An 18,772-nucleotide genomic window follows, 5' to 3' on the forward strand; every position below is an offset into this window, starting at 1 on the left:
AGCACTTCTCGTTTTGAAGATCTGTTCAGAAATACAGCTTGCACCAACTGTAACATCTCAGAGATAATAAAGGGAGGTCCAGGAAAAAAAATAATCAATAGCAAACCTTTACACATCAACTCTGTCTCACCAAGGCCAGAAGGAACCACCAGATCTTCTAGTCTAACCTCTTCTATATCACAGGCCACAAATACAATTAGCATTCACACACTAAACCCAATCAGGGCTTTGGAGCAGAGCCCGGAGCTGGAGTGAGGATCAGTAGGTTTTTGCCCGGAGCTGGAGCATAGCAATTCAAAAATTTGATTGCTCCAAATCCCTAAACCCAATAAACTGAAATTCATAGATTCACAGACTCTAGGACTGGAAGAGACCTTGAGAGGTTATCGAGTCCAGTCCCCTGCCCTCATGGCAGGGCCAAATACTGTCTAGACCATCCCTGATAGACATTTATCTAACCTACTCTTAAATATCTCCAGAGATGGAGATTCCACAACCTCCCTAGGCAGTTTATTCCACTGTTTAACCACCCTGACAGTTAGGAAGTTTTTCCTAATGTCCAACCTAAACCGCCCTTGCTGCAGTTTAAGCCCATAGCTTCTTGTTCTATCCTTAGAGGCTAAGGTGAACAAGTTTTCTCCCACCTCCTTATGACACCCTTTTAAATACCTGAAAACTGCTATATGTCCCCTCTCAGTCTTCTCTTTTCCAAACTAAACAAACCCAATTCTTTCAGCCTTCCTTCATAGGTCATGTTCTCAAGACCTTTAATCATTCTTGTTGCTCTTCTCTGGACCCTCTCCAATTTCTCCACATCTTTCTAGAAATACAGTGTCCAGAACTGGACACAATACTCCAGTTGAGGCCTAACCAGTGCAGAGCAGTGCGGAAGAATGACTTCTCGTGTCTTGCTCACAAGACACCTGTTAATAAATCCCAGAATCACATTTGCTTTTTTTTTTGCAACAGCATCACACTGTTGACTCATATTTAGCTTGTGGTCCACTATAACCCCTAGATCTCTTTCCGCCGTACTTCTTCCTGAGTACCAAAGTATTGTGAGTTCACAGAAGACTAGACCATTATGTGTCAGAAGCTGAGGTGCACCAGTGCCTGCGGCCCCCCGCAATGCCAGGGAAACAAGGTCTTACCTTTTAACACAAATAGTTTAGAAAACAATTATCTACGGGAGCTGTTACCTTGGTCACAAAATCAAAAGAAAATAAGCGTCAAATGCATTCGTCTCTGAAGAAAAGGGTTTGTTAGTGTTTAAAAAACAAACAAACAAACACACACACCTAAAAGCCCACTGCTAATTACAAGAGCTCTGAAGCCGTTTATTACAGTGCTTCACCATGTGGTGACTGCATCCTCCTACTACTTGTTCAGCCAGAACAAGGGTAACCACAAAGCAGAAAGCCATTTAATCAAAATAAACCCTCACATGGAGAGTGATGTTGCAAAAACATCTGGAAGGATCAATCCTTTTGGGGAACTCAGCTCTAATAACTAGTTATTCTTCCTTATTTAATTTTGTGTCAAAAAAAGATGTTTGGCAAGTTGGTTTTGATGGTTTGCTTTTAAATAGTCTCCATTTGAAATGGACTCAGCTGTAAACAAATTGGATATGGGTTTGCATAACTGTTAAACCTAAATATGAAATGTTAAAAACGTCATCCTCATCAATATTTTATTGAGACAAAGTTACCAAAAGACGTAGTTAAAACAGAGTAAATTAAACTGGATTATTATTCATTGTTTCTATTAAGGCTTTTCTTCTACCACAAAAACAACAAGATTTTACATTACAGATTAAGAACATAAAACCCTACATAACACATCTGAATGCCAGGGAGTTAGGCCCAGAAATGGGAAAACATGGCAATATGGAGTTACCATAAATAATCCTGACCCACTATAACTCTGCTCATATATTCCCACCATCTTGTGGGCATTTTGATTTATACAAAAAATTTATATCATAGCTAGTGACATGTCAAAACCAGGTTAATTTGCTAGTTTGGCCAGGAACCTGGCTACCTATGTACACCATGTATTTTGGTGTTTGGGGAATATGCAAACATATTAATATACATCAGTCTCCCACTCTATAGCCAAGTCTTCTATCACTCTCTGCATCGGAAGTGTATAGAATAAAAGCTTTAAAGTGTTGTGGGAGAGGGAGACAACTATCATTTCCCTCAACTTTCAGACTATTCATTGCATTAAACACACACACCACACACACACTCTAGTGAGTTCTTTGTCTATGCCACAACTCTGACTATAGGTATTAAAATTGTTTGGGAAAAAAAAAATCAAGGTTTTGTGTCTGACAAAAAAAATGTGACAAAATGTATCCATGTGCTACAGTGCCTCTTATATATACAGAAAAGCTACAGAATGGGTGTCTTAATAAACTTTGACACAAACACACATCATGTTTTTTCTTGGTAAAATACATGTTTCTCAAAACAGCAAAATAACATGCCCTATGTTATGTCAACAGAAAAAAAAAAACTGGCTGGTTCTCAAAACAGGCCTGGGAACTTACATAAGAGACACACCTGTTCTACAGAAGACAGGAAACTGCCTTATATCTGGAACCTATTCTGTTCTCAGCCAAATGTATAATCCATTCTTGGTACCAAAATTCCTCACTTATCTGTACAAAAATAAAAACAAAATAAAAAAGAATCAGTCTGTAATGTAACTAACAATAAAGCTGTATCAGAGCTCAGTTTGGCGCTCTCTCTCTCTTCCCTAGACAGAAACAAAGATCTGACCCCAAACCATCAACAAAGGAAAGCAACTGTCTGGCAGGCCTGTACTCCTGAGGCTGCATTGGAGAACTGTTTCCTTTGGTTTGGCACACATTAGGAACACCACCCTGTAATTTGGATGGATATCTGTCTTTACTATTTTCACACAGTTATAAATCCAAACCACCAAAATGTCATAATAAAGTAATGTATCTCACTGTAATCTCTTGATAATCTCGAGTCAAATTTAACTAAACCATGTGACAGCAACAATATCAGTGATTTGTGTAAAAGCAAGATGAGTGTAGACACCTAGTTCAGTGGAAATCTCTACAAAAAAAAAGAATATCTTGGAAATCGGTGAAATAAGAGAAGTTACTTTCTGTAGATTAACAGCAAAGACACAAAAACAAGGGGCACGGGTGTAAACCTGCCGTTATCTTGTCAACTAAACCTTAAGACTTCCAAACATCTAGAAAAGTTTACAAAAATATTAGTCAGGCATTCTGATTAGGTTCTCCTGGCCGTAGATTAATGTTTCTCATGAATCATAAAAAATGGAAAGTGGGTGCCTGACAAAACATCTGTAGTATAATGTATACAAGTTCTAATAAAAATAAAGTGATTTCATTATCTAAACAAATACCAAAACTTTGTCTTTGGTGATGTAATTTGGCCTGCTCTGAAAACAGAGTGATTCAGAGAGTCAAATACTTAGCAGATATCATTCAAAACAAAACCATGTCCTTTCATCACCATGACTCTTTTCAGAGACAAAAAACATTTCTTGAAGAAACAGTAAAAATAGTCTGAACCCGTCATCAACAATTAAAGGGTTCTGCTGTAACATGTTGTCCCTATCCACGCATTTTCTCTTTTTCCCTAGTAGATCTTCCATATGATTTCATAGATAATCCCACAGCCTTCCCTGAACTCAAAGCATTCTATACATTTTATTTATATAGATTTATAAAAAAATTAAAAGATGGCTCTCTCCAAGGCTCTAGGCACCCATGCCATAAATTACAAAAATAAAGTAACCTGGGCACTGAAGTGAGGTGATTTTTCAAGTGCACTAAACACTCACTGCTGTCATTTAAATCAGTGGATTATGTTGGTAGTAAGTACCACCAGCAGCTTCACAACTTCAGGACCAGTAGTTCAGCCTAAATTGAAGGGCTAAAGAGACAAGTGGTTTTTGCCCTCTTTTGTTTAAATAAAGAAGTTGATATCAGAATGTATTTCTGTGCACACAGGTTCCTCATCAGAGCTTCCTATAATTATAGTATTTAATTCCTATTATGACATTTCATGACCTGTTGATGAATATACAGAGACCAACCTGCTTGCTACAAGATACCACAGAGAGTTGTCTTTAGTAAAACAGTAATTCGATGCAGTTTTGCACACCTTTTATATCATCTGTATCTTCAGAGGTATAAAGGACAATGATTAGTGGAATTTCCTAATTGTGGCTTCCAGTGTTGCAAAACAGGTTTTAGAATTTATGGTAACACTTCACATTAGATGGAGTTTAATGCGACGTCATCATGAAAAGATTGTGTGATTCCATGTTATATCTGCTGTACATTAAACCCAAAAGTAGTAATGGTGATTTTAAAAAAATAAATAAAATAAAAACAAAAAAAACAAAAACAACCAAACAACCAAAAAACAAAGAGGAAAAAAAAAGTCACACACACAAAAAATACCCAAGGGATTAGATAGATAATCCATTAATTTAATGTTACTAAACAGATGAATGCCATTTTAGTCAAATATAAAACAATACAATGGTCAGCTAGTGTAATTTTGCTCTGTTATTCTAGTAGAGTTATCAGTGCTATTTTAGATAAAATAGATGGGATTTTCATTATAAAGCTTGATTATTAAAAACTTTAAAATCTCAGCCATTTCAAACCTGGTTTTCAAGAGGTTAACTTCTATTTTGACTAAAGTGAGCTAGTCAACTCGAGTTCTAATTAAGAGCAAAATTAGGAGATTTTAAATCTTCCATCTGTAAAATATTTCAGAATGTTCACTAAAGTAAACAGAATGCAGAGTGAGGTGTCTCTGGAAGCATTAGGTGGATCACAAATGACAGTGCTTTGGGGGGAAGGTAAATCTGCCAGTGTTTCAGTTAAAACATATTGGAGGATTGGTTTAATTGTGAGACAAACTTTTGTTCAGCACCTTCAGGATAACAGGACCTCCAGAAAACAAATATATTGTCTGCTCTGTACTTAAAATGCTCCAACTTTCTGCGTGCAAGTCACAAGTTTTTGTCCATACTAAAGACCAATGAGAATGGTAGATATTTTGTACATAGCTAAAATACAAGACTGCCATTATGAGTCACCTGCCCATTTTAGTGTCTTTGGTCCATACTACATGGTAGCACACAGCATGGGTTGGCAATAAATCTGCCATTCTCAATTCTGTGTTAAAAATAGATTTGTTTGATCTACGGTGCATTCAGTAGATGTTTTTTAGAGATGAAAAAAAATCCACTTATGTAGATGAGGTAAAGTGTTATTCAATGGCATACACTGTGAAAAGGAAGAAACAAGGGCTTGGCAGATAAAATTGTCCTATTTTATAATTAATGAATATTATGAAGATACAGCTTTGATGTTGGTATTCTGGTTAAGTCACAAGCGACTCCAACTTGACTCATAATTTGAGAGATCGGACCCTCTCAACTGATTCATATCCTGGCCCTGTTTAATAACCCTGCATACATGCACAATGTTCTGCATATATCAAATTTGAAGTCATGCTGTAATAATAAGCTGAGTGTTTACTGTACCTACTTAACCAAAATAACTGACAAGTGTGATAATTCACTTGTTTCTATATTTTTTTACACAGCAGCAGCAACTTCCACACATTGATAGTATATTAAATTACACAGGTTCTATACAAAAGGAATATGCAAACCTAGGAAAAATTAGTCATTAACCCAAGGAAATGGTTCAAAACAGTTTAATTTTCTAGTGTAAATAGTTAATTAGAAGATGTGAAATAAGCTCTGGCAGGTACAAGAGTACCTAGTACTGATATGTAGGCAGCACTGTTCTCTGTAAGGAAATTTTTAGTAGTAATAGTTTGTTTTTTTAAGTATCCCTTATGTTTTAAGCAGTCAGATAATGCTTTTGCGACTGACTGGGAAGATATGTCTGTGTCAGTTTATGAGTTCAATTTTGGCTTTCTGAACGCCATGTTGTACGTCAATCTTCATTTTTAATGAACACTTTAGTGAGGCTTTGAGCATTTATTTGGTAGCAGGAAGTTGGCACCTTGTACAGACACTATGGACATGTCTACACTGCAGTTCGGCTGGGGATATGAATAGCAGTGTGAATGGAGTGCTGAACTATAACTCTCCCATGTGGGTGTGCGAACTAAAAATCCTCAGTATGAGGTAGGAACATATGTTAATCCCCTGAACCCACCAAACCGAACTGAACTCCACCATATGAGGGTCATCCTATCCTCATTACTCGGCCCACTTATTTATACCTATGATTACCTGTAATTCCTGTATGAGGGATGTACCCTGCTTGCTGACTGTACCTTGATTCATCCACCTTAAACCCCCCCATTGGGGATACTGCAGACTGTATGTGTTATGCGCTATCCAATATCAAAATACTAACATCCCCCTATACTCTGTATGGTACTCCCGATAACTAATAACTAAATTTTCGACACTCTGTATCATCTATTTTTAAACATTTCCTAATAAAATTTTAAAGGAACTTGCAACCTTTTAGTTCATGCTTGCAGTGTCCAACTGTGGGCGTTACAGAATAGCACCTTGGTGCTCAATATTGTTCAGACATCTATTGTCCTAACTGTGGAGCCGTGTAGACACACCCTAATTCTGGGAAGCTCTGACTGGATCAAGGGCCATCAGTACTGAATAGTTCCACCCTAGTGAAACAATAGGCTTGCTATTAGCAGAGTCATTGACTGAATTACTCTCTGCCCAGAAGCTGAGGGAGCTGGCTTTGGAGCTTGGAAATTCCTCAGCTGAAACAGGGGCAGAAAAGGTGTCAGAGGCTATTTTAAAAAAAAAGAGGAACAAGCTCTAAGCAAGAGAACACTGCAAGTGTTGCCTGGCCTATGGATTCACAGGGGTAGAGAAGACACTGAAAGGAAGTGGTCTCAGGAGTTTGTTTTCTGTAACTCACTTGTGGTGTGTGTGTGTGCACGCACGCGTGTATATATGACTATGCTTTCCTATATTTTGGATGCCGAAAACAATCTGTTTTTTTGTAATCCAGGTGCATTGTGTAGGACATAAGAATCAGGGTAGTAACTCCATAGTTAAGGCACTCATAACATTTACAAATCTGAGGGGGAAGGGGAGAGGAGCCGTTTTTTATTTTATTAAATACACATACTTTAGCTTCTGAAAAAGGTTCCTTTATGCCTGAAATGTTGTGTGTGGGGTTTCCCTAGAGCAGAATGAGGTTTTTCTTATTGTGGTTACTTTTGCAAATTTTAAGATTAAATGACTGTCATTTTTGAGATAGGTGACTAAAACATGGTGTGTCTCAACTTTTTGAAAATTCGACTTTTTTTTTTTTAAACTTAAACACACTTTACTGTAAAAACTTCAAAATAAAAATTGACACGATTCTTAAGTAACTAATGCACAGGATTATTACTACTTAATTCTAGTGGAACAGTCTTTAGGAAATAAGCTCATTTTTTAAAATGTTTCCATGTATACTACTATACTACATAGTATAGAGCAGTGGGTCTCAAACTTTTTTTTTTTTTTTTATACTGGCGACCCCTTTCACATTACAAGCCTGAGTGCGACCCACCCCCCAATTAATATATTAAAAACATGTTTAAATTAACACCATTATAAATGCTGGAGGCAAACGTGGTTTGGGGTAGAGATTGGCAGCTCGCAACCCCCCCATGTAATGACCCCCTAAACTTTAGGGGTCCTGACCCCCAGTATAGAGGAAATTACAAGTCACTTAAGTGTGTCTAAAAGGTTTGTGCAGCAAATGGACCTTGTAAGCACTGTGAAAGAGATGAGAATACATCAGGTAAAGAGGCCAATTTTGATTTTGTAAAACAAGGATCAAGCCTAGTTTAGACCCTGGTTTTATCTCAGCCACCAAAGATCGCAGAAGATTTTGGGTGGTTGGATAGGTTATAAAGCAACATGTAAAAGGAACCTCAAACTATGATATTGGTCATTGTGCTCACCAAGGTTAAAAGTTCAGCTAACATAACGGGCAAAGCTGCTTGGGGCCTCTACGTTAAAAAAAATACCCTAAGGACATTCCCAAACCCACAAAACAACCTCTAAGGTAAATTTAAGTAAAAGCTCCCCCCCCCACCCATCTTCAAAAAACATATTACAAATTAAATAGCATTCCTTAAATTCTAAATTTCACTTCAGTCAAGTATTAGTTCTTACACCTAACTTAATGTTGGCATTCTTTCATCTGCAAGAGACGGTGGGAACTGCAGTCTATGATGTAAACGGTTTGCAATGTCCCATGTGACTGAATAGTCCAATCTGAGATTTGCATGATCTTTGGCAATTATTGCAAACATAGGTGTCTCGGTTGGGAACTGCTTGCTTCCTACAGTGTCTTTAGGTTCTTCAAACAGGCAAATTTACCAAGCACAACAGCCCTGCTTAAGCAAAGATGACTGCGCTGGCTGGGCACTCTAGTAGGTTGGAAGATGGATGCATATGGGGAGCTATCAGAGGGAAAAGAACAGCATGACATCCCAAGCTTCACCATAAAGACACATGAAAGCGAAATACAACGGAATTTGGAATCTATCCTGACCGATGGGAAACTTTGACCAATGATTGTAACAAGTGGTGCCATCGTCTCCATTAGGGCATCAAAGTCCATAAATTAATGCTGCCCTCAATATTCCTGCTCATCAAGAGACTCAATATCCCCAGTACCACTGTCTTCCCCATAGTGCTCCCTTTCAAAATCCAGATCGTAGATGCTCTTTGCCCACCCTTCCACAATAAAAGTTCTACAGTCAAGTCCTAACATGTGGGACCAAGAACTAATCCTCCATTACACCACTCTTCCACTAAAACCCAGCATCTTATTCCATTCCCATTTATATGCCAGACAACACCTTCTCCCCATCCACCACCCTACAGGCCACAGATCCCACTGTACCCTTCTACACCATTCTGACATGTGTACATCATGGAATCTAGCCTACCTACTTTGTCCTTACAATATAGGTCAGAAGCAGTATCCTTGACATTCAGGCCAAAGACATATCAGTGCACCTTGTCTATTCATCACTGAGAAAAGAAGCTTCCACAGTTACAGCCAATACCAACAGGCCTCAAAACCCTGGTGAAATCTATAAACTCACTGCAGCTCAGCTTTGCATTTGTGTTCCAAGTGTCAAGAAATGCTAGTGCAAAAAGTAAGGGTGGCCAGAATTATGAGAAGTCAAGGTGTGGAGGAAATAATTTCAGTTGTGCTCATCGGAGCTTTTCTTTTTTATATATTATTTATTTTTAAAATGAACTAATGTCTTTAGCTAACTTTTTTTAAAAAGTGATGCTTTGGCAACTTTAGCTCTCAAATAAAATTATATTTTCAAATAGCCACTTGTCTAACTTTTTGGGTCTGCTGAAATATGAAACCGTTAAGATTTTCATTCCAACTGATCCATTGCAACCAGCACTTTTCCATATATAACTGAAAGTGGAAAGTTTGGGCCACATTCTACACTGTGCAACATACAAAAGCCTACAGTGTTGCACGAGACACAAGAAGAGGGTGAATTTGGACCACCAAACTTAAAATGTGCAAATTCCTCCAGAGCCATTATTCAACTACAAATTCACAGCATAGATAAAAATCACAGTGGTTTGAAGATGGCAATTTGTTGGTAGCATCAACAAAGCTAACATACTAGTAATGGATTGGTATATTTAACCATTAACCTTCTCTATTGTGCAGTAGTATTTTTATTGGACCATTCGTATTTCTGAAAATGACTTATCTATACTTTATCGTGATCTGTAAATAGGACTGTTGGATTGCAGCAAGGTAATGATCAGAGAGTCTGCCCTCTTGTCTCAATGTGTTTCCTACCATTCATGTGGCACAGATATGCTTTCACAAGAGACTATGATTCATATGTAAGGAATGTTTGCTAGATATCCACACTAAGCCTGTAGACCACAGTTAACATTTTCATTTGCTGAAACCTCTAGATTCATTCTTCTCACATGCAGTCAGCTCACTTTGATGAGAGAATTATAGATCTTGTTATGGTAGATAATATAAAACAACAAATGCAGATATATCTTACTCCTATATGCACCCTTTTGTCTATGATGAGTTATCCTACATTTATCCATAACATATAATACACACAAATCCATTAGTTTATACAAATATTTATGCCCCATAAATACAAATAAATCCTTATTCCAAAGCACAGAACTAATACCACAGGAGGCAGATTAGACTCTTGGGTCACAATCCTGCAAAGTTTTACACAGGTGCTTAAATGTTACAAACTGAGAGTTCCATTGACTTCAGTGTGACTTCACATAGTATGTGCATTAAGCAAATGCTTAAGGCTTTGCAGGACCAGGGCCTTGCACTGTATGGGCACCGTTCAGAGACCAGAGCCATGCTGCCTCTCCCTACACTTTACACATGCCATCAACACTACCTGTTTTCTGCTTCTATTATCTCCTCAGGCTGACAACAGAAACTCGCGGTGGTGGTGGAGGGGGGGTGGATAATGGAGTACAGTACGGGACAATTAACAACTGCCAGATGCTTCCCCCCAACCCCCCACTCCTTCCCTTTCCTGACTGTACATTCACCATGAAGTTGCTCACTGACATACATTCAAAAACACTTTCAAAAGAACAAAGAGAGGAAGGATAGGAGAAAATGGAAGTGACAGGAGGAAGAGAAGGAAAAAAGCAAACAGAGGAAGAAGTAGGAGGCAGATAGGAAAGTGGTGAGGACAGTTTTACTAGTCCAAAAATCTCTTGGCTCTTCATTTCCCAGAGAAGCCTGTGGCAGAGATATTTCAAAACTATTTTTTTTAAAGAATAACAAAGAGCTTATCCAAAAGATAAGTTTTACAAACACAAACAGAAGCCCTTACATGCATTCCAAGTGATTTAAGAGCCCTTTCCCCCAGCTGCTTTTGAAAAGCCCCTGTTCTTTAAGGAGAGTGAAGAAGGTAGAAAAGCCATACTTTGCAGAGATCACAACTATGAAATTCATGATGATTTCAATTTATGAAACCCTTCATGGTTTGGAATCCAGTGTATTTTTATATACCGTTTGTCCCCTGTGTTCTACTTACACAAGTGTCAATAACCCCTAGATTTGTCCATCTGAGGGCTGGGAATTCTCAATCTGGATTGTGTATAAAATTTATAGCTATAACTCAGCAATAAAACTGGGAGATATATATATATATATATATATATCCACACATATACACACACACACACACACCTTGCAAGTGAGCTACTCTAAAATGAAATATAATCGCCACACAGATGACCCCAGTGGCATGAACTGGTTAAAAATAAATCTTTAGTATAAAACTTCTATAACAGCATTTATATTCACTGGAATCCAATGGTTTCCAACAGGTCTGCACTACATCTTATTAGAAACAGAACATCACCATGCTGTTCACAATCACACAGACCGCCTCCTCTTCTACTCACAATTAGGAATGTAAAATATTCTACAGTTAACCAATAAGTATTAGTCTTACTGTAACTATATTGCAATTAACCTTTAAAACAGATTATTTTACCAATTTCATGACATTTCATATCCCTACTTCTGCTGTCATTCCCTCAAGTTGGCTGAGCTCCCTGCCCCTACGTCCGAGCATACTGTGTGTATTAACAAATCTGCCTCTTCCCTATCTGCATCCCACTCCCCAGCAGCACCCAGAGCAGGATAAGCCAATCTGCCCTCGCATGGTGATGGTTCGGGAGCCCGGAACAGCTGGGTGCCTCGCTCCCCGCCAAGAGCAAGTACAGGGAACCCAGCCGGGCACATACCCCTCCCCCACAGACACAGGCCCCCTGGCTGAGGAGCAGCTACTGCCCTCTGCTGCCCTGGCCCCCCACGGGAGACTCCACCAAGCCCCTGGACACCATCCAGACTCCTCCCATGTGGGCAGCTGCTCAGGACCCAGGCCTCTGCTGGCTGCTGCCACTGGATGTGACAGGCCCATGGTGCGGCACTGGGCACTCGCCACATCCTGGCCCATGGTGTGGCGCTGGGAACTCGCCAACCCCATGGCCCATGGTGCGGCCAGGTTGCTGGGCAGCAAGGGGCACGTGACCAGTACTATCCAAAGTCCCACGACGCACTGAGGGAGACTATGTTATATGACAGTGGAGACTGATGTCACCATGACACCTCCTGGACACGACAGATTCTCCCTGCCACCATAAACACTCCTGGATCACAGGATGGTCTCTACCTTTCCCCCCCCACCCCCATCACCAGGACAGTGCGCAGGAAAGAGGTGGTGACAGGGTATCAACTAGGGATGTAAAACGTTAAACGGTTAACAGATATAAATTTTAATAATTTAAACAGGTACTTTTTAAAACAATATTTACATCCCTACTTGCAATCACGTAACATCAGTGGGAAAACGACAGAAATTGTTTGTATGCAAAAGCAACAATAAGAAGGTATTTAAATATTTATGTTTACTATAGTTTAATAGCTAGAAACAAGGAGACTCAATGCAACATGACAAGCCAGATCTCCAGGTTCCAGTAAGTGCTCTGCAGACAACCACCACCCATTTGCTATGTAAGAAAATAGTTTATACTATGCAGAACTGTTTATCTGTAGTGGCAAAATTTGGCAAGTAAAAATTGTTCTAAACCATAAATTAGAAATGGAAGTTCTCAACTTACCTTAGTGTTCATACAAGATCTTCCTCGCTTATATTCTTTATGACTTACTCTTTTATCAAGCTTGTTCCAAAGAGCTTTGGCCTTCCAGCTGGTTACCTTTGACTTCAATTTAGTATAGAAATTTCTGTAGTCCAATGGATCTAGTTCAAGTTGATGGGTGAGGATATTAAAGGCCTGAATGGTACCTTTGCATGTTGATGCTTGTACAAAGTTTTCAAATATCTGGCCACCTTGGCTGTGCTTTTCATCATCGTTTTCCCCCATGTTCTGAGCAGTGTGTGTAGAAAGGGCTAAACTTGAACTGTGGTGCTCTGATACAGGTGACAGACACTATCAAGTACTTCCAAGAATATTATACCTAAAAAAGAAAGTCAAATTAACATATTTTCAACATAATGAAGAAGATCAAAAACCTACAAATCATATTTAAAACCAGCTAGATACAAGCATGCAGAAATGAAAGGCTCTCTAAATGAGCCAAAGTGCAGAATAAAGTTAGTAATGGCATGAAATATATCAATTGCAGAAATTATAAATAAAATTATGCCACCTCTGCAATGAGGATGTTGTGAAGGCCAAGACTGTAACAGGGTTCAAAAAAAGAACTAGATAAATTCATGGAGAGGCCCATCAATGGCTACTCGCCAGGATGGGCAGGGATGCAAAACCATGCTCTGAAGTATCCCTAGCCTCTGTTTGCCAGAAGCTGGGAATGGGCAACAGGGGATGGATCATTTGATTATTACCTGTTCTGTTATTCCCTCAAACACCTGGCATTGGCTGCTGTCAGAAGACAGGATACTGAGCGAGATTGGCCTTACTGGATCAGACCAATGGCCATTCTTATGTTCTTAATGCTAGGCATCAGTTTATTTCATAATGACCATTATGAACATCCTTAAACACTCTAATTTCAAGTTCAAGGACAACTCATTCTCCCTAAAACACTATCACATTTGTCTAATGACAATCATTTTTGGCCTTATTCTACTAGCTAGCAATCGATACCATTCTGACAATTTAACACACAGTAATTCCTCAGAAGCATCCCTCAACCATAACTGTAGTCAGAGCCTTGTATCTCTGGGAATTGGCCATAAGTCAACACTATATTATTTTAAAGAAAGATGTCCAATTACAGCTAGGGCACTGGTATATAACTAACCCAGAACAACTTAGATTCAGCATGAAGAGCCTGTTCATCTTGTCATCAGTTGCACGCAGAAAACATTAAGGATGTCTGGAGCATCACGTCTTGTTACTCCAAAACTGAAATTCCAGGAAAAAAAAGGGACCTACTCCACTCTTCCAAGCCCCGTATGAACCATGCCCGAATGAAAAAGAATCTAGTACTCTCCAGTATAAGGAAGGTAATCCTACATTCTTTGCACATTATTATTTAAAATGATTACATTCATGTAATGAGTAATTAGTGTTCCTCATGGGCAAACCACATACAGTATTTAGGACAACTACTATTGAGCTGTGAGAAGAGAAAGCTACTCTAATTAGTGTACATTTTAAAGTACTAAAATAACTTTGTAGGGCCACTTCTAGATCCTACTTTAACCCCTCATTCTGAATTTCAGACACTCCCCAGTAAAGTCATCCCAGGTCAAAAGATTTAGATTCCCAAGTTCTTATTTTTTGCCCAAGAGAATTAAGATGGATTATTTAGCTGCTTACAATTGGCGAGAGCTTACCTGGATTCAAGTCCCAGAGTTTTAAGTGGGGCCAGTCATATTCCCTTCTTCCTGCTATTAAGGAATTACCTACCATTCCAAACACAATACCAAACTGAGGCTTGTTTAATCTCCCACATAATTAGTTATTTTACTTGGACCCCCATCACTTGGTTTTTAGATTTAAAATAAATTGTTAGAAGGGCCTTTGCAGATACATTTTTAATTTAACATTGTTCACAAACCATTCATTCTCTACCCACGTTTGCTTCAAACGGAAAGGGAAGCCAAAATAATCAATGTATTTAAATTAAGAAGAGACCCATCACATAAATCTTGCATTCTTTCAACATGAATGAATATAGGCAACCTATAAAAGCCTCCTGTGGGAAGAAACAGAGAAGCATTTGGAATGCTTACATTTTGTGGCCATGCTTAAAATAAATAACCTTTGCTTTTACATCATTCTGTTGCCATTTTAGGGTATAATAAATTTCCAGTGTTGAGAGTTTGTACCTTTTCTTGGACCTAGGGCCATGATTAAATACTTGTTGCCAAAAATAAGTTAGGCAATTTTGTTTTCCAGTCTGAGTTCCTCATTTGTGGTATGTTCCCTGTTAGTTTGTGAAGGGCTTCATGAAGCAAAAAACAACCTTTCCCTTGCTCCATCTCTTAGGCTCTAATCTTGCCAGGAATTGAGTGCTTCCATTCCCATTCAGCACCTTTGAAGGTTCAAGCCCAAGTGATTAACTGTTAACTTCTCAAAATACATCCATGATGTATGAAAGTCAGCATAAGGAAACCAGTGAAAAGTAAAGGAGGCGTGATATAGCTATAGCCAGCAATTTAGGGCATGTCTACATTTGCCATTTAAAATGGAAAAAGTCTCCTTTTTCCGCAAAAACCATAGGAGCATCTACAATTGCCAATGACTTTTTGCGGTGAAACTCGGAAGTTTCACTGCAAAAAGAAAACCACCTCCACAAGAGGCGTACAGCTCTTACCGGTGATGCTTTTGCGGTGAGGTGCAAGTGAAGACATGTTCTTCCTGTTTACAGCGCTTTTAGCCTTCGCAGGATATCCCACAGTGCCTACGTGACCACTATGGCCAGCAGCTCTGCTGCTCTGACACCAGGTAAACAGACATCCACCCCTCCCCCGTAAAGCCCCAGGAACTTTGAAACTCCCCTTCTTGTTTTCTTGGCAAGTGCTTACTTATCTGGCCAGGTAACAATGCCTGCTCCATGGAGCAAAGGATCCCCTGCTTGGAGCAATGCTGAGCTACTGGAGCTGATCAGTGTTTCAGGAGAGGAGGCTGTGCAGGGACCCAGGATGCCCTGCGATCGCTCCCCGCACCTTCCCACAAGACCTATCATCAAAATGGAGAAAGTTGCACTGTGGGATAGCTGCCCTCAGTGCACTGCTCTCATCGGTAATGGAAGTGCCAAAATATAAACTCTCTCTGATGCCTGTGGAAGTGAGTGAGTCACAAACAAGCGCTCTTCTTTTACCAGTTCGCTATCACCATTGAAACGGACAGTGCAAAAACTCTGCAAGTGTAGAAACAGCCTATTAAATCTGCTGGCCTCTGCCAGAGTTACCGTTGCCTGCAGCAAAAACCTGATAACTTCAGGAAAAAAAAGTCTGTCCCTTGGGAATGGTCAATGTGCCACCATAACCACCAATGTCCTTGTCTGAGCAGTCACCAGGATATCCGGAAGAAGCCCTTCCACAAGTCTTTATATCACACCACGCACCGCCACTTTCAGACAGCACTCCAGAACACCTAAACCATTAGTGCTTTTTGATTTTCTAGAGGGCTCAAATCAAAAGGAAAGAGGCACTTTCGTGCCTTCCACTGACTCTTGGCTCCTAGCAAGCAGAAGACATCAGCCTCTAAGAGATATACAATAAAAGAAAATAAAAGTTTGGTGCGTGGCCCAGCTAGAAAGCTTCCTTGAATTGGGGGTGGGGGGGCAGCTCTCTTACAGCCAAGAGAGTCTCAACCAAGTTTTGATTCCACCTGACGTTTTTAGGGTTGAGGAGGATCTTCCTACTTCCCCCACCTTTTATGCACTCGTGGGCTCTTTGTCACAGTAACACTCACTCCAGCTGAAGGGGGCAGGATTCTAGTCTGGTCTTCTAGTGCCCATCCACAGCATTGCAAAAAATAGCTGAGTTGGAATGTCAAAGGATTTTAATGTGGAGGAGGGGAAGGTGGCTGCAGGGTGGGGAGGGAGGGGTTGTTGCATCAGTCATGAGTGGTATTTAAGCATCCTTCATCCAAACACCATGTGACTACAGCATGGCTAGGGATCTTCAGGAGTAGAAAAAGAGGGGAAGGATCTCCAGCAGACGGGACTAGTCATTCTATGCAGCATGCCTCCTTCTTACTAACCACTTGGAAAACTCCCCTCTAAAAATGCCATCAGATAAGCCAACAACATTTGCGTGCCCTCTGTGCTTTCTACCCTCACTTTGCAAAGGAAAGGGGAAGAGGAGGAGTGTAAGGCATTGACAGAGTAGTGGGAGCCAGTGGCAGCATGACTCAAAAAGAAACCATGCTGTTGAGAAGAGAGATAGGATATCAGAAGCAGTACAGATAGGCAGCCCCTTTATGAAGACAGAAGGACTCCTGTCCCCTTCACATAGCCTTGAGTGGAAGTCGGGAACTCCATAAAGTGAGGCTTGTCCATTGTCCCAGCTAACTCCCTCCACCCCCTTTCTGTGGGGCTGTTTCAAAGAAGGAGAGCCTTTAGGACAGTTTTAGGATTATTTTGGAAACTGACTATTTAATATGGACAAAGTGAAATCTCAGCAGAGACATTTGCGCACTGGCTGAATTTTTTATTTTTTTTATTTTGTTAATTGTGTCAGAGATTAAGTTCTTCACAAAAGCCACAATTTGTGGTTTGAAGGACATGAGGCACAGGAGACTCTGGTTACTGTGAATTCCAGATTGCTACTGAAAACACCATGGCTCTAATTTTGGCAGGAGCATTATGTTGACCAATGACGATGAAGAGAGTGCATGGAAGAGGAAATGCTGATGCTCTCCTGAGAGCTTGTTCTGAGCATTCACTGCTACTTCACTGGGACACTGCACACGTTGAGCTCACCAGAAACGATGCAATGAAGTCTGTTCACTGGGGTTGAATGGAATAATTCCTAACCACAAATAAATGCATCTGATTCAGTACTATCTAAAATGCTTTTAATGATTTAAGAGGAAATAAATACAAACTCCACCAGTGTATAAGGAAATATTTGATTTCAGATTTTCCTTGTGCTTGGATTTACTGCCACTTATAAATTTATGTTTTTAAAATGCAAATCATTCTGGAGATGAAACAAAGTTGAAAGTCTCAAAGGCACATGTTGTTGCTGAAATCTTAGACTATATTATCCAAGTGATTCTAGAAACAATGAAGCACATAATTGTGTCTTTATCTAGGATAATGTAAGTGAATTTAAAGGCTTACATAAATATCATGCCCCCAAAAGATAAATTTGGGGGCATGGTAATATGTGGGAATGAAAGTTTGGGGTTTTGTCTATTTGAAGTCAGAACCTCCACTGCCTTCAGTGATTTTGGTCAAGCCAAAGACCAGGAATATTCTCCACTGTAACCCCCAACTGTCATACATTTTAAGTCTCATGCCAGGACTTGGTCTTTACTAAAAATGTTGACAGTACACTGGAAGATTCTGGCATAGTTGCAGGCAGCAGTTACAGAGGATGGAAACAGGAATGGGGGCAGTGGGGAAGAGCTGATGTTCCTTCTAGCTGCCCACCCTTCAACTCTACCTTACACTACCCCCAATTAAAAATGCTAACTTTCAGGTGAGATGCCAGCTGAAGTATCCTTTGTCATCCCTGGTGGTTATGCAGGAAGAAAGTAAAAGATGCAGTTAGGTTTTTTATGAAGAAAAATAGCCTGGGTAGTGGAGGTATAAACGCCAGTTCGTTGGTAAATATTTCCTCTTTCAATTAAACAGATTCAAAAGTGGTCAGTTGTGTGAGAGAACACAAGGGACTACTTCCTTTGCTATCACAGCCATTACTAATGCCAGTAGCTTGTTACTCAGAAGCACATGAATACAACAGGCACTGAACTGCATAAAAATATAGGAGCAATCCACACCAGAACTACTTTAATTTATACAGAACAATATAAAATAGTACTTTAGTTTTATAAAGGTAGTGTGTTCAGAGTTTAAAAAACTTACTTGCTACTTAATTTTTCATTGGGGGAATAAAAATAATTCAAAAGCTGTCTGTTTAACATGAAAAATTATTTCTTAGTCAGACATTATGTTGCTCTCTTTTTAATATTTGAGAACATATTTCTTGAGTGGATTGTAAAAAGATTA

At 39.6% G+C, this 18,772-nt stretch overlaps 1 protein-coding gene across 22 annotated transcripts in view; it reads right to left on the reverse strand.

Annotated features, from left to right (window-relative positions):
• Nucleotides 1–18,772, reverse strand: part of MICAL2 (microtubule associated monooxygenase, calponin and LIM domain containing 2) — a 193,326-nt gene that overhangs the window by 148,722 nt on the left and 25,832 nt on the right. For all 22 annotated transcript variants that reach the window (XR_005597517.1, XM_039534214.1, XM_039534216.1 and 19 more), the window contains exon 2: nucleotides 12,718–13,075. Coding sequence is in view for 21 of the 22 variants with exons in the window: in XM_039534214.1 (XP_039390148.1) it covers nucleotides 12,718–12,981 (264 nt within the window). In the remaining variant the exon portion in view is untranslated. The remainder of the gene's footprint in view (nucleotides 1–12,717; nucleotides 13,076–18,772) is intronic.

The sequence above is a fragment of the Mauremys reevesii genome, linkage group 4 (genome assembly GCF_016161935.1).
Source record: "Mauremys reevesii isolate NIE-2019 linkage group 4, ASM1616193v1, whole genome shotgun sequence".
Taxonomy (NCBI): Eukaryota; Metazoa; Chordata; order Testudines; family Geoemydidae; genus Mauremys; species Mauremys reevesii.